The following is a 21,386-nucleotide window of genomic DNA, read 5'->3' as shown; positions in this document are numbered from 1 at the left end:
TTTTAGGTCTGAAATTGAGTGACCAGGGAGGCTGAAGTGTTTTCCGACTGGTTTTTGAACGTTATAATTCTTGATGTCTGATTTGCGTCCATTTATTCTTTTGCGTAGAGACTGTCCGGTTTGGCCAATGTACATGGCAGGGGGCATTGCTGGTACATGATGGCATATATCACATTGGTAGATGTGCAGGTGAACGAGCTCCTTATGGTGTGGCTGATGTGATTAGGTCCTACGATGGTGTCCCTTGAATAGATATGTGGACAGAGTTGGCAATGGGCTTTGGGGCAAGGATAGGTTCCTGGGTTAGTGTTTTTGTTGTGTGGTTGCTGGTGAGTATTTGCTTCAGGTTGGGGGGCTGTCTGTAAGCGAGGACTGGCCTGTCTCCCAAGATCTGTGAGAGTGAGGGATTGTCCTTCAGGATAGGCTGTAGATCCTTGATGATGCGCTGGAATTGGTCTTGTTACAGTTGGTATGGCAACACACATTTTTTCCATGTTCTCTGTGTGTATATCTCTCTCTCTATATATATTATATCTATCTTCCTACTGTATTTTCCACTGCATGCATCCGATGAAGTGGGTTTTAGCCCACGAAAGCTTATGCCCAAATAAATTTGTTAGTCTCTAAGGTGCCACAAGTACTCCTCGTTTTCTTTGTGTAACTGTTGTTTTTCAAGATGTGTTGCTCACGTCCATTCCACGTTAGGTGTGTATGAGTCACGTGCACAGTTGCTTGAGATTTTTCTCTCAGTGGTATCCACTGGGCTAGCTCTAGTGCTCTCTGGTGCCATGCGCTCCTGTGCCAGCGTAAGGCGCCCAGCTGGCTCCACACCCTCTCAGTTCCTTCTTCCCAGCTAACTCTGGCAGAGGGGCAGGAAGGTGGGTCATGGAATGGACATGAGCAAGACATCTCGAAGAACAGTTATGGAAAGGTTAGTAATAGCTTTTTCTTCTTTGAGTGCTTGCTCACGTCCATTCCACATTAGGTGCCTCCCAAGGTGGGCTCCGAGTTCAGAGACATACGGATTGTAACACTGCTCTACCAAACTTGGCATCATCTCTAGCTTGCTGGGTGATGACATAATGGGAGGAGAAGGTATGTATCGATGACCATGTCGCTGCTCTGCAGATGTCTTGGATCGGGACCTGGGCCAGAAACACCACTGATGAAGCCTGAGCTCTCGTTGAATGGACAGTCAAGATGGCAGGAAGCGGGACACCCACCTGCTCATAGCACACATAAAACCAGGAAGGGATCCAGGATGAAATTCTCCAGGCCGAAACTAGTAGGCCTTTCATCCTGGCTGCTACTGCCACAAAGAGCTGTGTGGATTTACGAAACAGCTTGGTCCTCTCAAGGTAGAAAGCCAGGGCATGTCTAATATCCAGCGTGTGGAAACGCCGCTCCTCTGATTTTGTGTGTGGTTTTGGGGAGAAAACCTGATTACTATGAAGCTGCGAGACCACCTTTGGGAGGAATGCTGGATGGGGGCACAGTTTAACCTTGTCTGTAAAAAACATTGTATACAGGGGTTCTGATGTAAGGGCCCTCATTTCTGATACCCCCTCCTGACTGAGATAATCACCATCAGGAAGGCAATATTCCAGGAGAGACACAACAGAGGGCATGATGCCAGTGGCTCAAAGGGAGGGCCCGTGATTCTGGACAGGGATGAGAGTTGACTTGCCCATTTATCAATATGCCCAGGGCTCAGAAGGTAGCTTGACTGATGCTGGCTCTCACGTGGGCCTCCGACCAGCTCTTGATCAGTCAGTTGTCGAGGTAAGGGTAGACTGATACACCTTGCCTTCACATCATGCTGCTCTGAGTATTGGTACCAGGCTCAGTACTGGAATCCGGGTGGCACAACAGAGCAGCCCTTCTCTCTGACACCACTGTGTATGAATGGCTGGAAGGCACTCCCGGTACCAGGAGAAAATCCCATGGATTCCTACATAAGCCACTGCCCACCAGGCCAGGTGTCTGGAGGGGCCTCCACACCGGGATCTGACGAAACATAGGTTGGGTACTGGTATTGGCCCCTTGATTGGGTGCTGACTTCACCTCTGACCTTGAGGACAAGTCAGTTTGGCGGGATTGTAGGGGGCTGGAACCCCTTGCCTCTGTCAGCCAGTGCCAAGGGTTCAGGGAACGGTGCTGAAGCAACAAATTCTTTGCTGACATCAGCAGGGTCAGTTTCCCTCTGGTTGGTACCAGTGGACTCAGTGCCGGATAGGAGCTCAAGACAACACGCTCCCTTCTGCTCGATGACTTCGTCGGTGCCAGAACTTGCTCTGCCAGAGTTGGCAGTACTAGGAGAGCCATTTGGTCCCTGGCCACTGCAAATGTCTCCAGGGAGGACAGCACTGAGATCCTGCTGGTGCCATGATGACCTCCCGGTGTCGGTGGATGGTCCTGTACCAGACTCAGCGGCACCTGTGAGCAGGATGGAGTTGATGGTGTCACAAGCAGAGTGGGGGTAAAGGAGTGGCCAGACACAGGTTGCACACTGCTGCACTCTCCGTGTTTGTCCTTCCTCGATTCTGGGGAATGTCCCCTCTTGGATCGTTGTTTCTTGTGTTTTTTCCTCAGTACTGGTGAAGGGGAATGGAGCCAGGAGACCAGTGCCACTGGAGGAGCACTCCACACCAATGTCTGACCAGATTGGCTTTGATACTGGTCTGAGCCTGGCTTCCATCAGGATAGAACTTAGCCTAACATTCCTGTCCTTTTTCATATGAGGCTTGAACTGGCAGTAGATCTGGCAACGCTCTCGAATGTGATCCTCCCCGAGACACTTCAGACAGCTGGAGTGCTGGTCGCCCACCGGCATGGGCTTGCCGCGGGAGGCACAGGATTTGAAGTCCGGAGACTGGGGCAGTCCTGGCCCCGGGGGCGGAGGATGCCCTTCTAAGCTAAATGTGGAAGGTTTAACTATATACACTACTACTAAAAGAAATATCTGTAAATACCTGTATTCTTTACTACTTAAATGCTCTGCTTTAAGCTTCAAATCTTGCTAACTTTTACAGTTTTTTCTCTATTCCAAATGATTACTACAGAGGCTAATTGAAATGAATTAAACCTATTTGGATTCTTACAATACGAACCTTAGAATTAACAAGTGAAACTTACCACAAATTTCCCAATGAACAAATCAGTCACCTTATTAACCAGGCACCCAACTCATATAAAAGCAATTCAGACAAAAGTGATGTAGAGTTGAAAAAAATTAACCTAATTAAGCAATAAGAAACTGCAGGGCGTAAATTGTGTAATAATTTACATCTGCTGAGTTGTTATAACTAAAATCCTCCACACTTGCAGCAGAATGACAGTAATATTTCAATTTATGGAGTGTAGTACTGTACTAATTCATTAGTAGTTTCAAATATAAATAGCTTTTTTTTTTTTTTTTTTTAAAAACACATATGGACAAATTGGAACGGGTCCAGAGGAGAGCAATAAAAATGATAAAAGCTTTAGAAAATCTGATTTATGAGGAAAGGTTAAAAAAATTGGGCATGTTTAGTCCTAAGAAAAGAAGACTGAGGAGGGACCTGATAACTGTCTTCCAATATGTTTAGGGCTGTTAAAAGAGGACGATGATCAATTTTCTCCAAGTCCACTGAAGGTAGGACAAGAAGTAATGCACTTAATCTGCAGCAAGAGAGATTTCGGTTAGATATTAGAAAAAACTTTCTAATGGTAAGGGTATTTAAACTCTGGAAGAGGCTTCCAAGGGAGGTTGTGGAGTCCCTGTTATTGGAAGCTTTTAAAAACAAGTTGGACAAACACGGTCAAGGATGGTCTAGGTTTACTTATTCGTGCAATGGCAAAGGGGATTGGACTTGATGGCTTCTTGGGGTCCCTTCCAGCCCTACATTTAGTCTATGATATATTCTCCCATAATGATGTAGTTTATGACATGAAGACATTCTTAGGAAAAGACCATATATTGTTTTAAATTAAGCTACCACTTCAATAGTAACGGCTTTAAGATCTGTTGAACTCATGTTACTTTTAGTTTGAGAACTTAGACTTGGATCTACAAAGGGACTTTGCCACAATGCCTAACTTTTAGATGCATAGAAAAATCACTGGAATCCACAAAGCCTGAGTTAGGCACCTAAGAACGGGATACACAAAAGCCAGGCCTCTAGGCGGGGCCACCTAAGCTAGCCAATGGGAAATAGTGATGAGAGAAGTATGTCCTAAGCCCTGTTCCTCTCACAGATTTCAGCACCTAAATCCAGGCTATAGGGAGGCACCTACTTCTGTTTCCAATCCACAACTGGAAACCCATCTCCCCTTTCTTGGAGTTAGACAGCTTAGGTGGCTAAGCTGTTTTTGCAATTTCACACAAAACAGCTGGGGGGATAAGCCTCTATTACAACCTTTAACCCAGTGGTTAGGGTACTCAGCCAGTGTGTGGGAGATCCCAGTTCAATTTTCCTCTCTGCCTAATAGGATGTTTAGTCGAGTATAGTGTCCTGAGAACAGTGAATGGAGAATTAGCTCCCTGTTGCTGCAAATGAATTTTAAATGAAGTCTATAACAAGATCTTTCAGCATCCATCTCCAACATATCTGATCCGCTGAGACTGAAGAAACGATGAACAGCCTTGGATGAATAGCATCCATCCACCACTTCAAGCCATCATGCTATAAACCAGAGGTGGACAAACTACGGCCTGCGGGCCAAATCCGGCCTGTGGGACTGTCCTGCCTGGCTCCTGAGCTCCCAGCCAGGGAGGCTAGCCTCCGGCCCCTCCCCACCGGTCCCCCCTACCCTGCAGCTTCAGCTTGCTGCACGGGCAGCATGGCTAGCGCACGCCCACTTCCTAGGCTTTCCAATAAGCCTGTCCTGCCGCTCTGAGCGGCATGGTAAGGGAGCGGCAGGGGTGGATAAGGGGCAGGAGGTCCTGTGGCAGTCACAGGACAGGGGATGGTTGGATGGGGCGGAGGGTGGGGGTGGTCAGGAGACAGGGAGCAGGGAGGCTTGGATGGGGGTAGAGTCCGGGGGTCCTGGGAGCAGGAGGGGTTGGATAGGGGGTGGGGTCCTGGGGGGACAGTTATGGTTGGGGGTCCTGAGTGGGAGGCCTGTCGTGGGGCAGGGTGTGGATAGGGGATGGGGTCCTGGGGGGCAGTTAGGGGCGGGGGGTCCTGGGAGGAGGCGGTCAAGGGACAAGGAGCAGGGGGGGTTGGATGAGACGGGGGTTCTGAGGGGGGCAGTCGGGGACAGGAAGTAGGAAGGGTCGGATGGGGGAGGGAGCCAGGCTGTTCAGGGAGGCACAACCTTCCCTACCCTGCCCTCCATACCGTTTCGCAACCCCGATGTGGCCCTCGGGCCAAAAAGTTTGCCCACCCCTGCTATAAACCACTTTTGCACTCCCCGAATCCCGGTCCTGCTGTGCACCAGTTCAGTAGCCTCAAGCAACTAATATGGCATCTGGGAATTGCTGGGACCCATGGGAACTCCTGTCACGCCTCCTTTTCCCCCGACAAACACACACTAAACTGGCAGGCACATGTGTGGCATGGGAGCTACTACGCTAGCTTTATGTCTTAAAAAGATTCATCTCTAATGGGGTGATTCTCCAGTGGCTAGCTAAGCTGATTTTAGGACTGCCTTGCACTGGTAGTGCAATGTAACAGAGCTGCAGTGCAAGGAAAAAACTGTTCATACATCTCATTTTATTACAGAATGAGGGATAAATGCAGAGCCTTTTCATCATCATCAACAAAAAATAACTTTTCAAGACACGGATGTAGAAATACTGGCAACTATAAATCTTTAACATTTATAGATTTTGCTGAGTCCAGGATAAAAATTCTAAAGGTGCAGAGGCCAGTACTTAGTGGCCCATGGGTCGGATCTGACTGACTCACAAATTCTAATAATTTTGCCTGGACAAATGAAGTTGTTAACTATTTATTTCTACAGATTCAAAGCTCATATTTGTTGATACCATGTTAAAACCCACTTATTTTAGAGTAAACTCTACCTGCGAGAATGCTGGCAGGGCTATTACATTAATTCCTGCATCACTGTTTGGTTCTTGGAGGTCTGGTATTTGTAAGAGAACTGTTCCAACTGGCTGTGGCAGAAACTCATTGTTACACCCATTCATGGGCTCTTTTTTGCTATCACCATAAGTCTCTCCCTGTTGAATTGCGTACATTTGCTCTACTTGTTCTCTGAGATCAGATGGCAGTGCTTCCAAGACAGATTGATCTAACTGCAAATAAAATAAAATAAAAAGGTCATTAGATGTTTGGAGAACCAAGAACATAAGAACATAAAAACAGTTAAAAAGAGTCACAGTACTTATTTTACAAACTGAAATTAGAAGAAATTAAAACACAAGAATGGACATCCTAATTTGTATACACAAGCTGACTTGGGAATCTGACAGTACTGAATGTTGTAGCACAGTGGTTCTCAAACCTTTATACTGGTGACCCCTTTCACATAGCAAGCCTCTGAGTGCGACCCCCCCTTATAAATTAAAAACACTTTTTAATATATTTAATACCATTATAAATGCTGAATGAAAAGCAGGGTTTGGGGTGGAGGCTGACAGCTCGCGACCCCCCCACGTAATAATCTTGCGACCCCCCGAGGGGTCCTGACCCCCAGTTTGAGAACCCCTGTTGTAGCAGCTGTATTATGTAAAAGGCAAAATTAAGTTAGTACACATAAATGCTTAGTCTTGTATTTTTACAAATAATATTTAACATAGTAAATATAAATCCTATATAAACTTTCCTTCACATTCATCTAACCTTCATTATAATCCTAAATAACTAATATGAATAAAATATTGGCAACATATATATTGATTTGAACATAAGTCTTCTATCTGGTCTAAAGCAGTTGACTGATCATTCAGCAATACAGCAACTGAGCGATCATTCAGTTTAGTGCCAGGATATTTATATATATGCTCCAATTTACTTTGGTGTTACTAATCTGGTGTATTTACCACAAGATCAGACTTCTCACTGCCATATTTGTAACATGGGTTTTGTTAGTACAGTCAGTAAATTTAGGATATGCTTTTCCCCCAAAACCATAAACACCATTCAATAATCAAGTCAGTTCTCAACAGTTGGTCCCAGGGGTAGATTTCCATAAAACATAAAATTACTAACATCAAACAAATGAAATGGTGCATCAGATTCCAAAAGCTGAAATATTTAATTGCAGCTCCCTGAGTGACAGAGAGTATGACTGATAATCACAACAGGAACATCTTAAATGTAGATTTGAATCCATGTTGCTCAAGATTATTATTACTGTAGCACCTAGGAGACCCAGACATGGACAAGGACTACACTGTTGTATTTGTAGGCCAGTGGTGGGCAACCTGTGGCCCATCAGGGTAATCTGCTGGCAGGCCAGGAGTCAGTGTTTACATTGACCGTCGGCAGGCATGGCCGCCTGCAGCTCCTAGTGGCCACAGTTCGTCATTCCCAGCCAATGGGAGCTAGGGGAAGTGGTGCAGGCCATAGGGCCACTGGGAGCTGTGGACCGTCAATGTAAACACTGTCTCACGGCCCACCAGCAGATTACCCTGACGGGCACTATGCGGCCCGCAGGTTGCCCACCACTGTTGTAGGCTCTGTACAAATACAGAACAAAAAGAAAGTCTCTAAAATGAAAGGAAAATAGCAATCTGTACAGAATGAAATACTGTATTTGCTGGTAAGTGCTGCAAATACAGGTTTCAGGGGAGTATTCCAGATGCTTTCTTCTACTGATTATCCTTAAGAGAAATTTTAAAATCTCATACCCAGGGCACAGCACAGGGGTATATAATTGCAGGATTTTATCAACAAAAGGAAATATAACATTAAATATAGGAGCTTATTTTGTTAGGTCCCTGTCTATTTTCTTCACCATAAATGAGGTTGGAAAGAATAAAAGGAGAGCAACATCTGCTTCTATGCTTTGGTTCATTGGGACAATTTTGAATTTCTGAATAATCTAACCATTTCTAAGCATACTGAATTATAGTACAAGAAAAGGGGGCTTTTCAAATTCTATTACTTTTTTATTTTGTTTAATATAGTAAACAAAATTAACATGGCAAAATCTGAATTACATCATTTGAACCTTTTGAATTAGTTGTGTTACTAATTAATTAGTAACACAAGTGTATCCTTGTGAGGAGCAGAATTCTTATTTAGCTCTAGTCAGGTATTAGGATGAGCAAGTGTGAATATCAGGACTCTAATAAAATGATATTAACAGTGCTTAAGAGCGCTACCTTCATGAAAAACATAAATGGTACATTGTAAAAGTCCCCTTTAATAGTTCATTAGTAATTAGCCTATATGGAAAACAGTCCCTATTAATAACATAAGAATTAAAGCTCAGCACATACTATAGAATTAAAAAAATACATATTTAAATTCCTAACAGAGTATTGCTATTTTTATTATATACGAGCATTAACACAAAAAAAGTGTCGTAACTCTGAGTTAAGTTTTCAGAACGTCATGATTTTTAAAACCAAGGTTTGTATTTCTTTAAAGAGCTTTAGAGTTGCTGGGTGAAGGGTAATCTATTCAATACTCTGATCTCAGAGTATCTTCTCCTTTTTAGTCCCAGTTCCATTCTCTGACACTGTAAAAAGGAAGAAAAATACTGGAAGGATGACAGTTTTTCCTGTTGGGTATTTACCACCAAAAATAGGAACTGCATTCCTGTACAGTAATTACAAACAAATATGTATCAGAAGTTCTGTACTCCTCACATTTACCTGGGAAGGTGAAGGAACCTCAATACTTAAATTAAGTCTTGATTTTACGCTGATAGGAGTGTGTAAACCATTCCATTTGACTGCAGACTCAGCCTTGCTGGTAATGGGATTGAGACCAGATGTCAGATGGGTAGTGAGAGATGGCAGAAAAGTGCATGTTCTTGATGCAGACGATATTTCGAGATCCATAGCAGCCACAAATACTATAAATGTAGAAAACAATATACAGAAAAATTCTCTTAACTGTTCAAAAACAACTTACTTTTCACATGGTAGGAAATTTTAGTTACCCTATGCTTCTACTGAAAAACATTTGGTAGTTTGTGCAATAATGGGAATGGTTAGTGAGAACCTTTTTCTACTTTAAATATCTACCTTAATTATCCCTCTATCTTTTCAAGATTTTGTAGAAGTTCCGATTCTAAACTAATTCATACATCCCTCTTTTTCAGGTGGGATGGAGCAGCAAAACATGCACACAAAGTCTTATTGCTTACATAACTTGAAATGAATTTCTGTTAAAAATGTTCAGACGCAAAATCAAATTAAAATGAGTTGTGTCTTAAAGGAAGCCAATATGATCACAAACCCAAAATACAACTGACCATTGCAGTTTAAAAGCATGCAGTGTTGTTGTCGCTGTGTCAATCCAGGACATTAGAGAGACAAGGTGGGTGAGGTAATATCTTTTCTTCGACCAACTTCTGTTGGTGAGAGAGACAAACTTTCCAGTTTATACAGAGCTCTTCTTCAGGTCTGGGAAATGTACTCAGAGCATCACAACTAAATACAAGTTGAAACAGATTGTTTAGCAAAAGTAGTTACTGACCTTCTTTATGTTCTTCTTCTGAAGATTTCTTAGTTTTTTGAACATGTAGAAGATCGATAACTGAATGTGATCCCCCAGGTAAATGTCCAGATGGTACTGATGAGCGAGAGGAAACAGCTGAAGTGGTTTTATTGATGGGAACTAACTGATGCACCTGAATTCCAACCTCAAAACAAAAACACATTTTGTATCCTTATTTCTAATCACAAAGCCAAGAACAGTAACAAATAAGGGCAACTTAAACTAACAAATTTTATGGAGTTTTTTTTTTTTTTTTTAAATATATAAACTCTCCCAACCCGCCTGACCAAAACCATCCACCTACTACTAGAGGAAAAATATTTTGCAGGCACTAAAAATAAAATCAGCCCCCCAAGTCAACAGCTAAGAAATTACAAAAGTGCCACCCTTCTTCATTTCTCTGGGGTAAAGTAAAGAAAAAGTGTGTGTCAACAGGATCATATGAACAATTTATATAACTTATATTGGTTTTACTAAATTATACAAACTCCCCAAACTCAAACAAGTATATATGTTGCAACCAGGAGTAGAAATTTATACTAACTCAGAGAAGTACCCATGACAGCTGAAAGATGTATCGAGTGAGGGATACTATTTTTTTCTCCCAATTCACTGATCTAATCTATACTACACTTACCACTTCAGTATCTGAATATCAGATGAACGGTGAAGGTCCATGCCAAGTGCACAAGGGCAGGGTTTCCCCCAAAGTGCAATAGAAACAAACATACTTTCATTTTCTACCAGATACATTTCCTGCCTAGAAAAGCTTTCCTCACCTTTAATTTAGTCCAAAATCATATCCAAAACAAAACAGCAGAAGTATTTTTAAAAATTATTTTGCCCAATTCAATGGTGCACCTGGGTACCATTTGCAGGCTTATCTCCAACTTTCCTAAAACCTTGGACAGGAAATCCTGAGATAGCGTACGACAGGCCACACCGAGCATGAAATAAGTGGTGGGTGGATGGCTGCTAGGACTTTTTCTATGTTTACATAGCTAGGAAATTATTCACTGCCAATTAGTTTAGCTGAAATTGTGATATTAAACTGTGAAACCTCTCTCTATAAAAATGGCCTGTTTGGGCTTCCACATTTCTATTCTAAAAAGATTACTAAATTAAGTGTACTCAGTTTACAAATAGTCAAGTTGTACTTTATTATATGTAAAAGTGGCAAAGAGTTCTGTGGCACCTTATAGACTAACGGACGTATTGGACCATAAGCTTATCCTCCAATACGTCTGTTAGTCTATAAGGTGCCACAGGTCTCTTTGCTGCTTTTACAGATCCAGACTAACACGGCTACCCGTCTGATACTTTATCATAAGTGAAACTATTACCCTGTTAATGTCAATCCAAATCTGTGCAGCCTAATAAAGTTAATAAAATATATCCATGTAGAGCAGGAAACGTAAAAAACAGAAACTTGAACTCTTTGTTTTATTAACTCACCCCTCGCATATCTGATATATTCAGTTTCATTGTGTGAAACATGTTTAGTGTTTCTTTCCCGATTACTTTTGCACTATCTGTTGCATGGTCAAGAGTTACAGTTCTGCAAAGAATAAAATACAATTAAAGAAAAGATGCATTACAAAATTGCAAAGACTTTACATATTAATTCCAGACATCATCTCAAAGAAAGATCTACTACTTGATTCCATGGAGGAAAGTAATTTCTAAGTCTACAAAATTGGAATAATAATTTTTAGGAAAACTAGGACAAATACACTATAGAAACATTGATTAAAATCAATACTTATGAGAGATTATTACCAGTCTAAGGCAATTTTAAAAAATTCTGGATTATTAAGTTTATAGGGAGGAAGGGAGAAACATTTTTGTCCTCAATAATTAACTAACATTAATGATCTGATAGGTGAGAAACCAAGGTTTTACTGAAACCATCCGAATACATATATAGCAGCCAGAGGTGTAGAGGAGTCTGTAACTACACTATTTCAGTTTCAGTCTTCTTTCCTTCAAACCCTGAAGGATGCACTGGTGGCATCAAGCTCATTCTTTCCCACTCCTGCTTCATCTAACACCTACTATCTTCTCCCAATATTGTCTCATTGTTTCTGTTGCTTGGTCTGTATCTAGCTATTGTCTTGTCTTATACTTAGATTGTAAGTTCTTTGGTGCGGTGACTATATTTTTATTTTCTATTTGTACAGCACCTAATACAATTGGTTGCTAGTCCAAGACTAAAGCTCGTAAGTGCTAATAATAAAACATATAATAAAAAACATGCCTCACAACTTTCTAACCTCTGAAGTATATTCTGTTCACCTTTCCTCTCCTTTTCTGTAAGTGCAGCTGTCATTTATTGTTTTTAATATTCCTTGTCCTTTCTTTCTAATTTGGACACATTTGGCTCCCCTTCCTTTCTCCTCCCATATTCTCCATTTTTATCCTGGATGAGTTCAGTTTTCAGACTGATGATTGATTCGCTGCTTCTCACTTCTACTTTATTTCCTCCTCTAACTCTAGATCTACTGCTCAATACATCTATGAAAGGGATCAGTACTAATACTTTTCTTATGGGACAAATCTAAGCAGTAATAATTGATTTGTGTAAAGCATTTGCACAGCATGCTATTTTACTTTACTGAACAGACTTAACAGAGACTATTAGCTTTGGAAAAACCCTACTGCATTCTATCTATATCAACAGTATTACATCAGATAGTTTTACTACATAAACCGGGTGCCAGAGCTTCTCTTAGATCTAATCTTATTTTCAGCATGATACAAAAAGGTGGATGTTCTCAAGGTCACCTTTTATAAAAAAATTAGTATTTATTCTGTGTATACGTCTCCGAAATCAGTCTGAGAGTGTACTATCGTAGACTTTTAACAAAAAAAAAAATAAAAAAAAAATCATTTTTTGATTTGCTAAATTCAAGGAACCGTACACTTTAATAGATATGTGGCAGGCAATTAGTGCTACATACTGGAGTAGTGTGTCAGTAAGTATTACCAATTATTATTTTCTTGTTTCAAACAAGAAAAAAGCAAAGCCTCACCAAAGCTTTTTTTTTTTTTGGTTTGTAATTAGCCTTCTGGAATCCCTGAAAAGATTTATTGGAAGCTGAACATCACAAAGATTAGACTGGGGTGCTCTGATTGGTGCTGCTGACTGTACCACAGTGCTGAAGAAAATTAACGCACAATTGTTAGAATTGTGTCAAGGTCGGTATTTGCAGCCAGCTGCTCTTCCAAAAGTGATTTTGACTGACAAAGCCTTTTCAGGAAGGCTTTGCAGACCAAACCACCCCAGCTTATTTCAAGACCATCACAATGAAGTTCCTTTTCTACTTCTAAAGGAGACTGGAAGGAGAGATATTAGTCTCTAAACTCCTCTAAGATTGTAAGAGGGACATGTATTTAAGACATTTTTTCCATGAAAATCCTATAGTCATGTTTCTATAGGAAAACAAGAACACCTAGGACAATATTAAGCAAAATGTATAGGAAGTTTGAGAACACTACTGCAACTATTATATAGTTATAGATACTATATAAAGTCCAACTCTGCAAGGCAAAAAGCATCTTTAATGCCCTTTATATTTTACTGGGAGTTCACGGGGCTCAGCACGCTGCAGAAGTGGGTCCATACCTACATATTGATAAGTTTTTAATTCTATGCAAGGTTACCTGGCAATGTTGTCACAGATTCCATGGCCTCCAAATTTTGCAGGTTCTACAGGGGCCCCAGCCTTTCTGACCATTATTTTAAGAGTTAATCGTTTACCCTTCATCCCAGCAGCTTCAAGTCTATGTTGGATTTCTTCTGAAAGACTCAGAAGGAAAGCTTCTGCTTCCTTAGGCTAAAAGGAAGAGGAAAAAAAAGTTCTTTATCACTCTCTGTCATGTATCTGATGTAGAGAGCTAAAATGTCTTTAAAAATTAAAAAAGTACTTTAGTTAATTTATTTCATGTAGTTTTGGCACTAAAGGGTACACTATAAAGATTTTCAAAATAAAAAAGAGCACAGCCAACTGACTACAGCAAGAAAACTCATAGGTAAAAGCGTCTTTTTTAACTTGCTCTGTTTTGCCTCTGAATAGAAGGAGAATTTTCATTGCATGCATACTGCTATACTAATGTATGACAAATCTGAGGATACAAATTTCATATAATTTTGTCATTTGTAGTCAGAGGAGCATGTTTTGGCAACATCTGAGGTAAATCACACACTTTTGAGATGTGGAACATTGAAAAATTAGTTTTATTTTTCTACAAAAAAGTGCAACTTCTTTGTAGAGTCATTTTAAGAACAGCCTGATGCACAAACTTCAAGTTGTTTTATTCAAGAGATTTTGATGACAACTAGTACGAACTCTGAAAAGAGGAAGTTACTCACCTTGTGCAGTAATGATAGTTTTTCTAGATGTGTTTCCCTATGGGTGCTCCACTGTAAGCTTATCTGCACCTCTAATCAGAGATTTTAGGTAGTGGTGTCAGTTCAGCCTGCACATGTGCTCTCCCTCCCATGCTGCTTCAAGGCTACCTACATTGTCAGGGTGAACCCCCCTCAGTTCCTTCTCTACACAGAGTCCCTTATAGGGAACACCGAAATAGAGGGGAGGAGGGCAGGTTATGGAGCACCCACAGGGACATGCATCTCCAAGAACCATTGCACAAGGTAACTCCCTCTTCGAGTAGTCCCACTGTAGGTGACTTCACAGCAATATCCTCTTTGGAAGGCTGAGGCTTTGGAGTGGAGGTGGTTACTATAGAGAGTACTATGGAGCCAAAGACGGCAGCGGAGGCTGAATCTCCAGTCATCGCATAATGATCTGTGAAAGTGTGGACAGAGGCCCAAGTTGCTGCTCTGCAGATTTACAAGATAGGGACATCTTTAAGGAATGCGACCAATGTAGAAATTGACCTCGTGAAGTGTGTACGATTCCAGACAGAAGCAACAGGTTGAGCCCTTGATAAAAGTGATTAATGCAACTTGAGACCCATTTGGATAGAATCATAGAACTGGAAGGGACCTCAACAGGTCATCTAGTCCAGTCCCTTGCACTCAAGGCAGGACTAAGTATTATCTAGACCATCCCTGACAGGTGTTTGTCCAACCTGCTCTTAAAAAATCCCCAGTGATGGAAATTTCACATCCTCCCTAAGCAATTTATTCCAGTGTTTAACCACTTGGATAGTCAAGAAATTTTTTCTAATGTCCAACCTAAACCACCTTGCTGCAATTTAAGCCCATTGCTTCTTGTCCTATCTTCAGAGGTTAAGAAGAACATTTTTTCTCCCTCCTCCTGTCACAACCTTTTATGTACTTGAAAACTGTTATGTCCCCTCTGTCTTCTCTTCTCCAGACTAAACAAACCCAATTTTTTCAATCTTCCCTCACAGACCTTTAATCATTTTTGTTGCTCTTCTCTGGACTTTCTGCAATTTGTCCACATCTTTCCTGAAACGTGGCACCCAGAACTGGACACAATACTCCAGTTGAGGCCCAACCAGCGCAGAGTAGAGCGAAATAATTACTTTTCGTGTCTTGCTTACAATACTCCTGCTAATACATTCCAGAATGATGTTTGATTTTTTTGCAACAGCGTTACACTGTTGACTCATATTTAGCTTGTGATCCACCATGATCCCCAGATCCCTTTCTGCAGTACTCCTTCCTAGGCAGTCATTTCCCATTTTGTACGTATCCCATTTTTGGATAGTCTTTGAGCTGATATGGTGGAGCCTTAGATTTTTCCGTGAATGAAAGGAAGAGTTTAGGTGACTTCCTGAAGTCCTTAGTCCTCTGCAAGTAGAATCCTAGTGCTCTTCTAATATCTAGCATATGCAGAATCACCTCCCTGTTGTCACAGTGTGGTTTTGGGAAAAAACCAGGAGGATGGATCTGTTGATTCATATGGAAAGTGGAGGCAATTTTAGGGAGAAACTTGGGATGCAGCCTTTAAAAAGCCTTTGCCTTTAAAAAAGGACAGCATATGCTGGGTGTGCCATGAAGGTCACTATTTCTCCTACGCTCCTAGCTGAGGTAATGGCAGTTAGAAATGCTGTCTTCATGGACAGGTGTAAGAGAAAGCAAGTTGCCATGGGATCAAAGGGAGGTCTAGTCAAAGCTCTGAGGTTAAGATCCTAGGTTGGAGAGGGTGGTCTCACATGTGGAAAGAGATTCCCAATGCCTTTAAGAAATCTATGAGTCAGTGGGTGAGCGAACACTGTGTAACCATCTACCAGATGGCGGAAAGCCGTTATGGCTGCAAGATGTACCTTAAGGGAGCTCAGAGTTTTGACCTCTTGAGATCTAAAATGAGAGGGAGAGAAGACAAGGTTGGGTATTAGAGTAGCAGCCGTGTTAGTCTGTATCCACAAAAAGAAAAGGAATATACACAGAGAACATTAAATCTCCCCACGGTATTTTCCACTGAATGCATCCGATGAAGTGAGCTGTAGCTCATGAAAGCTTATGCTCAAATAAAGTTGTTAGTCTCTAAGGTGCCACAAGTACTCCTTTTCTTTTTGAGGTTGGGTATGTGTACTCAGAATGACACCAAACTTGGAATCATTTCCATTTTCGTAGGTAAGTCTGTCGAGTGGTTGACTTTTGGCTGTGAAGCAACATGTCTTTCACCTAGTCAGACCATTCTACCTCTAAGTCTTGGAACCAAGAAGGAGCCAAGACAGGAGGTGGAGGACCCACAGGTTGGGATGAAGAATCAGCCCGTTGCTTTGAGAGAGCAGGTGGGGAATGGGCTGAAGAGGAACCCGAAGGAAGTATTGCCATCTGTGTCAGGTAAGGGAACCAGAATTGTCTTGGCCAGGAAGGGGCACTCAGAATAACTCTCACTTTGACTCTTTCAACAGAACCTTGGACAGAAGAGGAAATGGGGGAAAGGCATACAAGAGGTCCTTGTCCCATGGGAGGATGAGGGCATCTCCCAGAGAATGTTTCCCCAGGCCAGCCCTGGATCAGTAACAAGGACATTTCTTGTTCCGGTAAGTAGCAAAAAGATCTGTAGTTGGGGTGCCCCAAAGGGCAAATATGTCTTGAAGCACCTCTGAATTTGGTTCCCATGTATGGTTGTGAAAAAAGTTCCGACACACTGTAAGCTGTCACGTTCTGTATCCCTGGTAGATTGACAGCTGAGATGAGCACGTTGTGGTGGATGCACCAATTCCAAAATTTGAGTGCTTCCGTGCAGAGGGAGGGAGATCTGGCACTCCCTTCTGGCGATTTATGTAACACATATAGGTCATATTGTCCATCATGACCTTTGAATAGGTGTTCTTGATGAAAGCAGAAAGTGTGCACAGGGCCCTTAGCTCTAAAAGACTGATATAGAAGGTTGCTTCTGTGGAAGACCATTTGCCTTGAACCTTATGGTCGTGTAGGTGAGCTCCCCAGCCTATTAGGGAGGCATCTGTCGTTAGAGTCAGCGTTGGTGGCGGCTGCACGAAGGGAATGCTTGCTCGGACATTGGATGGATCTCTCCACCAGTCAAGGGAGTGCTTTACTGTGGAGGGCAGTGATATCAGTTTGGTTAGTCTGTCCCTGTTTGGGGAATATACAGAAGTGAGCCACATCTCAAGACATGTCATCAACATCCAGCGTTTGGGGTGACAAAGGTGCATGCTGCCATATGACCCAGCAGATGCAGGCAGTTTCTGGCTGATGTCTGAGGGCTGGCCTGGACTGTTGCATGAGACTAGTCCGAGTGGTGAGTCTGTGTAGCGGAAGGAAGGCTCTCGCTTGTACTGCATTGAGGTCGGCGCTGATAAACTCCAGTTGTACCAGGGTCAGTGTCAATTTCTGTAAGTTGAGCTGTAGACCCAGCAGCATGAAAGTGCGCATGTCGTCTGGATGGCAAGTACAGCGTCTTGAAACAAGGGAGCCCTGAGGAGGCAGTTGTCTAGGTACAGTAACTCCTCACTTAAAGTCATCCTGGTTAACATTGTTTCATTGCTGATCAATTAGAGAACATGCTCGTTTAAACTTGTGCAATGCTCCCTTATATCATCGTTTGGCAGCCACGTGCTTTGTTCACTGCTTGCAGGAAGAGCAGTCCATTGGAGCCAGCTGGTGGGGGCTTGGAACCAGGGTGGACCGGCAGCCCCCCCATCAGCTCCCCGTTCCCCTAAGTTCTCTGTGCAGCAGCTGCCCAGAAGGCTATCAATTGCCGGCAGTTCAGCTGTCCTTCCCCTCACTGCTGTGTGCTGCTCTTGCCCTCTGCCTTGGAGCTGCTCCCCGGAGCCTCCTGCTTGCTGTGAAGGGCAGGGGGTGGGGGGAAAGAGGGGTTAATGTCAGGGTGTCCCCCTCCCCCATGCTCCCCGCTTAGGCTATTTCCATAGAGCACGGCAGGACTCAGGATGGAGGGAGCTTCCTGGCAGCAGCTTCTGTCTCAACTTGCTGATCTACTTAAAAGGCAGCGTACTTAGAGTGGCATCAGTGTACTTAAAGGGGCAATGTGCATCTCTCTCTCTTACACAAACGGTGTGCGTCTCTGTCTGCCATGCTATTCCCCCCCCCCGCCCCCCATTCGTGCTGTCTTGTAGAGTGTGAGGCTACATTAACAACAATGGGTTAACCCTTGAGGGCTCAGCTGATTGCTAGCTCATCATTTAGCAGTAAGGCATTCCCTGGGAAATATCCCACCCTCTGACTTCACCAGGTCAACCAAGATTCATAATCCTCATCCCTGTGTACCAGTATTAAATTGTTTGTTTAAAACGTAGAGTGTGTGTGTGTGTGTTATATATATATAATTAGTCTTTTGTCTGGTGAAAAAATTTCCCTGGAATCTAACGCCCCTTATTTATATTAATTCTTATGTGGAAATTGAATTCGCTTAACATCGTTTCGCTTAAAGTTGCATTTTTCAGGAACATAACTACAACATTAAGCAAGGAGTTACTGTATGGGTAAATCACATTGCCCAGCATTCACAGGTGGGCCCCTACAACAGAGAGAACCTTGGAGAATACTCTGTGTACAGATGAGAGGCAGAACTGGAGCACCCTGTACTGATAATGGTCCTGCTGGAAGTAAACCATAGGAATCTCCCGTGTGATGGTTGTATCAAGATGTGGAAGTAAGCATCTTGTAGGTCGAGGGCCAAAACCCAATTTCCTTGCTCTAGAGCTGGAATAACGTCTGCTAACATAACCACCTTGAACTTCTGAGCCTTCATGTATTTGTTTAATGCTTTTAGATCTAGAATGGGCCTTCAAACTCCCTTGACCATGGAGATCAGGAAATAAAGGGAGTAAAACCCTTTGCCCTTGAGTTGTGCAAGGACTGGTACTATGGCCCCTAAGTGTAACAGATGATCTATTTCCTGGCAAAGCAGGTTCTCATGAGAATGGTCCCTGAAGAGGGACAAGGAAGGAGGGAGGGAATTGGGGAGGGAAGTGAACTGAATGGCATAACCCTCTGAAATAATCTCCAAGACCCATCTGTTGCAGAGGACCCTCTCCCAACTGCTGGGAAAGAGGGCCAGGCAACTTCCAAAGGGGCATGACAGGTGTGTAGATGGCACCTGACATTGCAGTACAGTTGTTCGGGCCTTCGACCAACCCATCAAAAGTGCTTAGAAGAGGCAGTCTGAGAGGTCACAGATTGCGGTGCTGACTGCTTCTGAGCCCTGAACCTCTTACGTTGTGGCTTGTAATAGTGCTGAGTGTGGTTACTGAGGAGGTCATGCCCTATGCTATGTCTGAGAACTATATCTGCTCTGTCCCGCAGAGTAGATTCCCAGGGAGCATAATGTGGCCTAGGAATCCTTCAAGGTGCGGAGAGAAGAGTATCTTCTCCGCAAAGAGCTTGGGCCCTTCAAATGGGAGATCTTCCACTGTAGTCTGCAGCTCTTTGGGCAACCCAGAAAAGTGTAGCCAATAAGACTGTCTCATTACCAGTGCCATAGAGACAGAACAGGCCATTGTATCGGCTGCGTCCAGTGCAGTCTGTAACACCGTTCTGGCTACTAACTGACCCTCTCTGACAATCGCCTGAAACTGTTCCTTTTGTGTCTCCAGTAAATGTTCCAGAAATGCATTGAGTTTCCCACAATTAATAAAATTATATTTGGCCATGGAAGCTTGGTAGTTTGAGACTCTAAACTGCAATGTCGCTGACAAATATGCCTTCCTCTCATAGAAAGGTAGCTTTTTCCAATCACAATCATATGGGTCGACTTGGTGTGATGCTGCTTGCCTCATGCATTAACCACATCAACTACCCACGGAGCTGGGTTGTGGATGTTGAAACAGAAAGTTTGCCTGTTTGGGAGGGATGCAGAATTTTTTGTCGGCTCCCTTGCCAGTTGGTGTCTTCCAGATGACTTTGGCAGGAACTAAAATAGACTCATTAATTGGGAGGGCAATTCTGGGTGAGGAGGTGTTGTGCAGAATATCAACCAGTTTGTGATGTGCATCTACTACCTCCTGTAGGGGAATCTGCAGCTGGTCCACCACCCTCTTAGTAAGGCCTTGCAAGTTCTTGAAATCATCAGCTAGTGATGGGGAAAGGGCATTAAAGCCTCACCTGGTGAAGACAGGGAGAAGTTTGCTGGAGCGAAACTTCCCCTTCAAGACTTTCCTCCTTTTCCTCCTCCTCTGGTTCAGGGGCTCTGGACAGTAACGCTCTAGGAGACCATCAGGCAGACTCTTTCTGAGAGACACTAAATGCCCGTGTATTATGGGATTTGTATGTTGCCTAAGGATCCCAATACGGCCCTGGGGAAGGGGGATGAGTGGTGGGAGTGCCCAAGGGGGCCCATACCATGATCAAGGTTAGTTCGATGGACTTGAGGAAGACCCGTGATGGTGGGCCACGATGAGAGGCCAGGGAAATGACCTCCTCCAGGTCACTGTCAGACTTGTTACCAAGTAAGGGTGGCACTGGTTGGGGCATTCGTGGTACACAGCCCGGTGCTGAGGGCGAGTCTGGGTGCCAGGATGTGCTCGGTAGCAGGGTCCTGGTACCAAATAATGGGGATTGTGGTTCTCTGGGATACTGGAACTCTTGTGGTACAACTGGCTCACTCGGTACCATGGAGGAGTGTCCCTGGTACGTTGTCCGTACTGACAGTTGTGAAGGTGCAAAGCATTCCCTAGATGGGAGCTTTGTCTCACCCAACTGAAGGTTTTCTCAGTGCTGCTCCTTTAGAGGTGGTAGAGTGTTGGTCTTTGTCCTTAGAGGGAAGTACCACAACCTGACAGCTTGAGCTCCAGGTGCATGTAAGTGGTGTGGCAGAGCTCATAGCAGAAGCACCCTGATGTTTCTGGGTACCGTGGTTCGGAGTAGCCAGTACCAAGGTGGCCACACCGGGGAACCCCTCTGACTGGCCAATGACTCAGTTTGGGGCCTTTGAGCCCTTTCTCTCGAAACTTTTCAGGAGGAATCTGCTGGTCTTTTCGTGACTCTAACCCCTTTGAAGTTGAAGGCTCCGGGGATGATCCAGGGTCAGCACCGGAGTCCCCTGGATGGCTGAAGTGTCTTCTCCATAAGGAGAAGTTTTAACTTCAGCTCCCTGTTCTTGCAAGACCTCGGCTTTAGCTAGAGGCAGAGGGAGCACTTCTAAGGGATATGGGACTCTCCCAGGCACTCAGAGGCAACTCTAGAAGCTGGGCATTCCCCTGGGGAGGGAGGTATCACCTTCTAGCAGTGAGGAATGCAGAAGAAAGTTCTTCTTTCCTCTCTTCTTTTATTCTCCACCCCCGCCCTTTTTTTTTTTTTAACTGAAAGAACGTAGAGAGTTTTCTAAAGGTCCCTGGGGCAGG

At 43.4% G+C, this 21,386-nt stretch overlaps 1 protein-coding gene across 3 annotated transcripts in view; it reads right to left on the bottom strand.

Annotated features, from left to right (window-relative positions):
* REV1 (REV1 DNA directed polymerase) overlaps positions 1 to 21,386 on the bottom strand; it is a 93,206-nt gene that overhangs the window by 19,778 nt on the left and 52,042 nt on the right. For all 3 annotated transcript variants that reach the window (XM_074965064.1, XM_074965072.1, XM_074965081.1), the window contains 5 exons: positions 13,284 to 13,456; positions 11,076 to 11,178; positions 9,600 to 9,765; positions 8,771 to 8,973; positions 6,008 to 6,241 (listed from right to left, as the gene is read on the bottom strand). In XM_074965064.1, the coding sequence (XP_074821165.1) occupies positions 6,008 to 6,241; positions 8,771 to 8,973; positions 9,600 to 9,765; positions 11,076 to 11,178; positions 13,284 to 13,456 (879 nt within the window). The remainder of the gene's footprint in view (positions 1 to 6,007; positions 6,242 to 8,770; positions 8,974 to 9,599; positions 9,766 to 11,075; positions 11,179 to 13,283; positions 13,457 to 21,386) is intronic.

The sequence above is a fragment of the Natator depressus genome, chromosome 1, assembly GCF_965152275.1.
Source record: "Natator depressus isolate rNatDep1 chromosome 1, rNatDep2.hap1, whole genome shotgun sequence".
Lineage (NCBI taxonomy): Eukaryota > Metazoa > Chordata > Testudines > Cheloniidae > Natator > Natator depressus.
The sequence above is the reverse complement of the archived record's forward strand: the minus strand, read 5'-3'. Positions and strand labels throughout refer to the sequence as shown.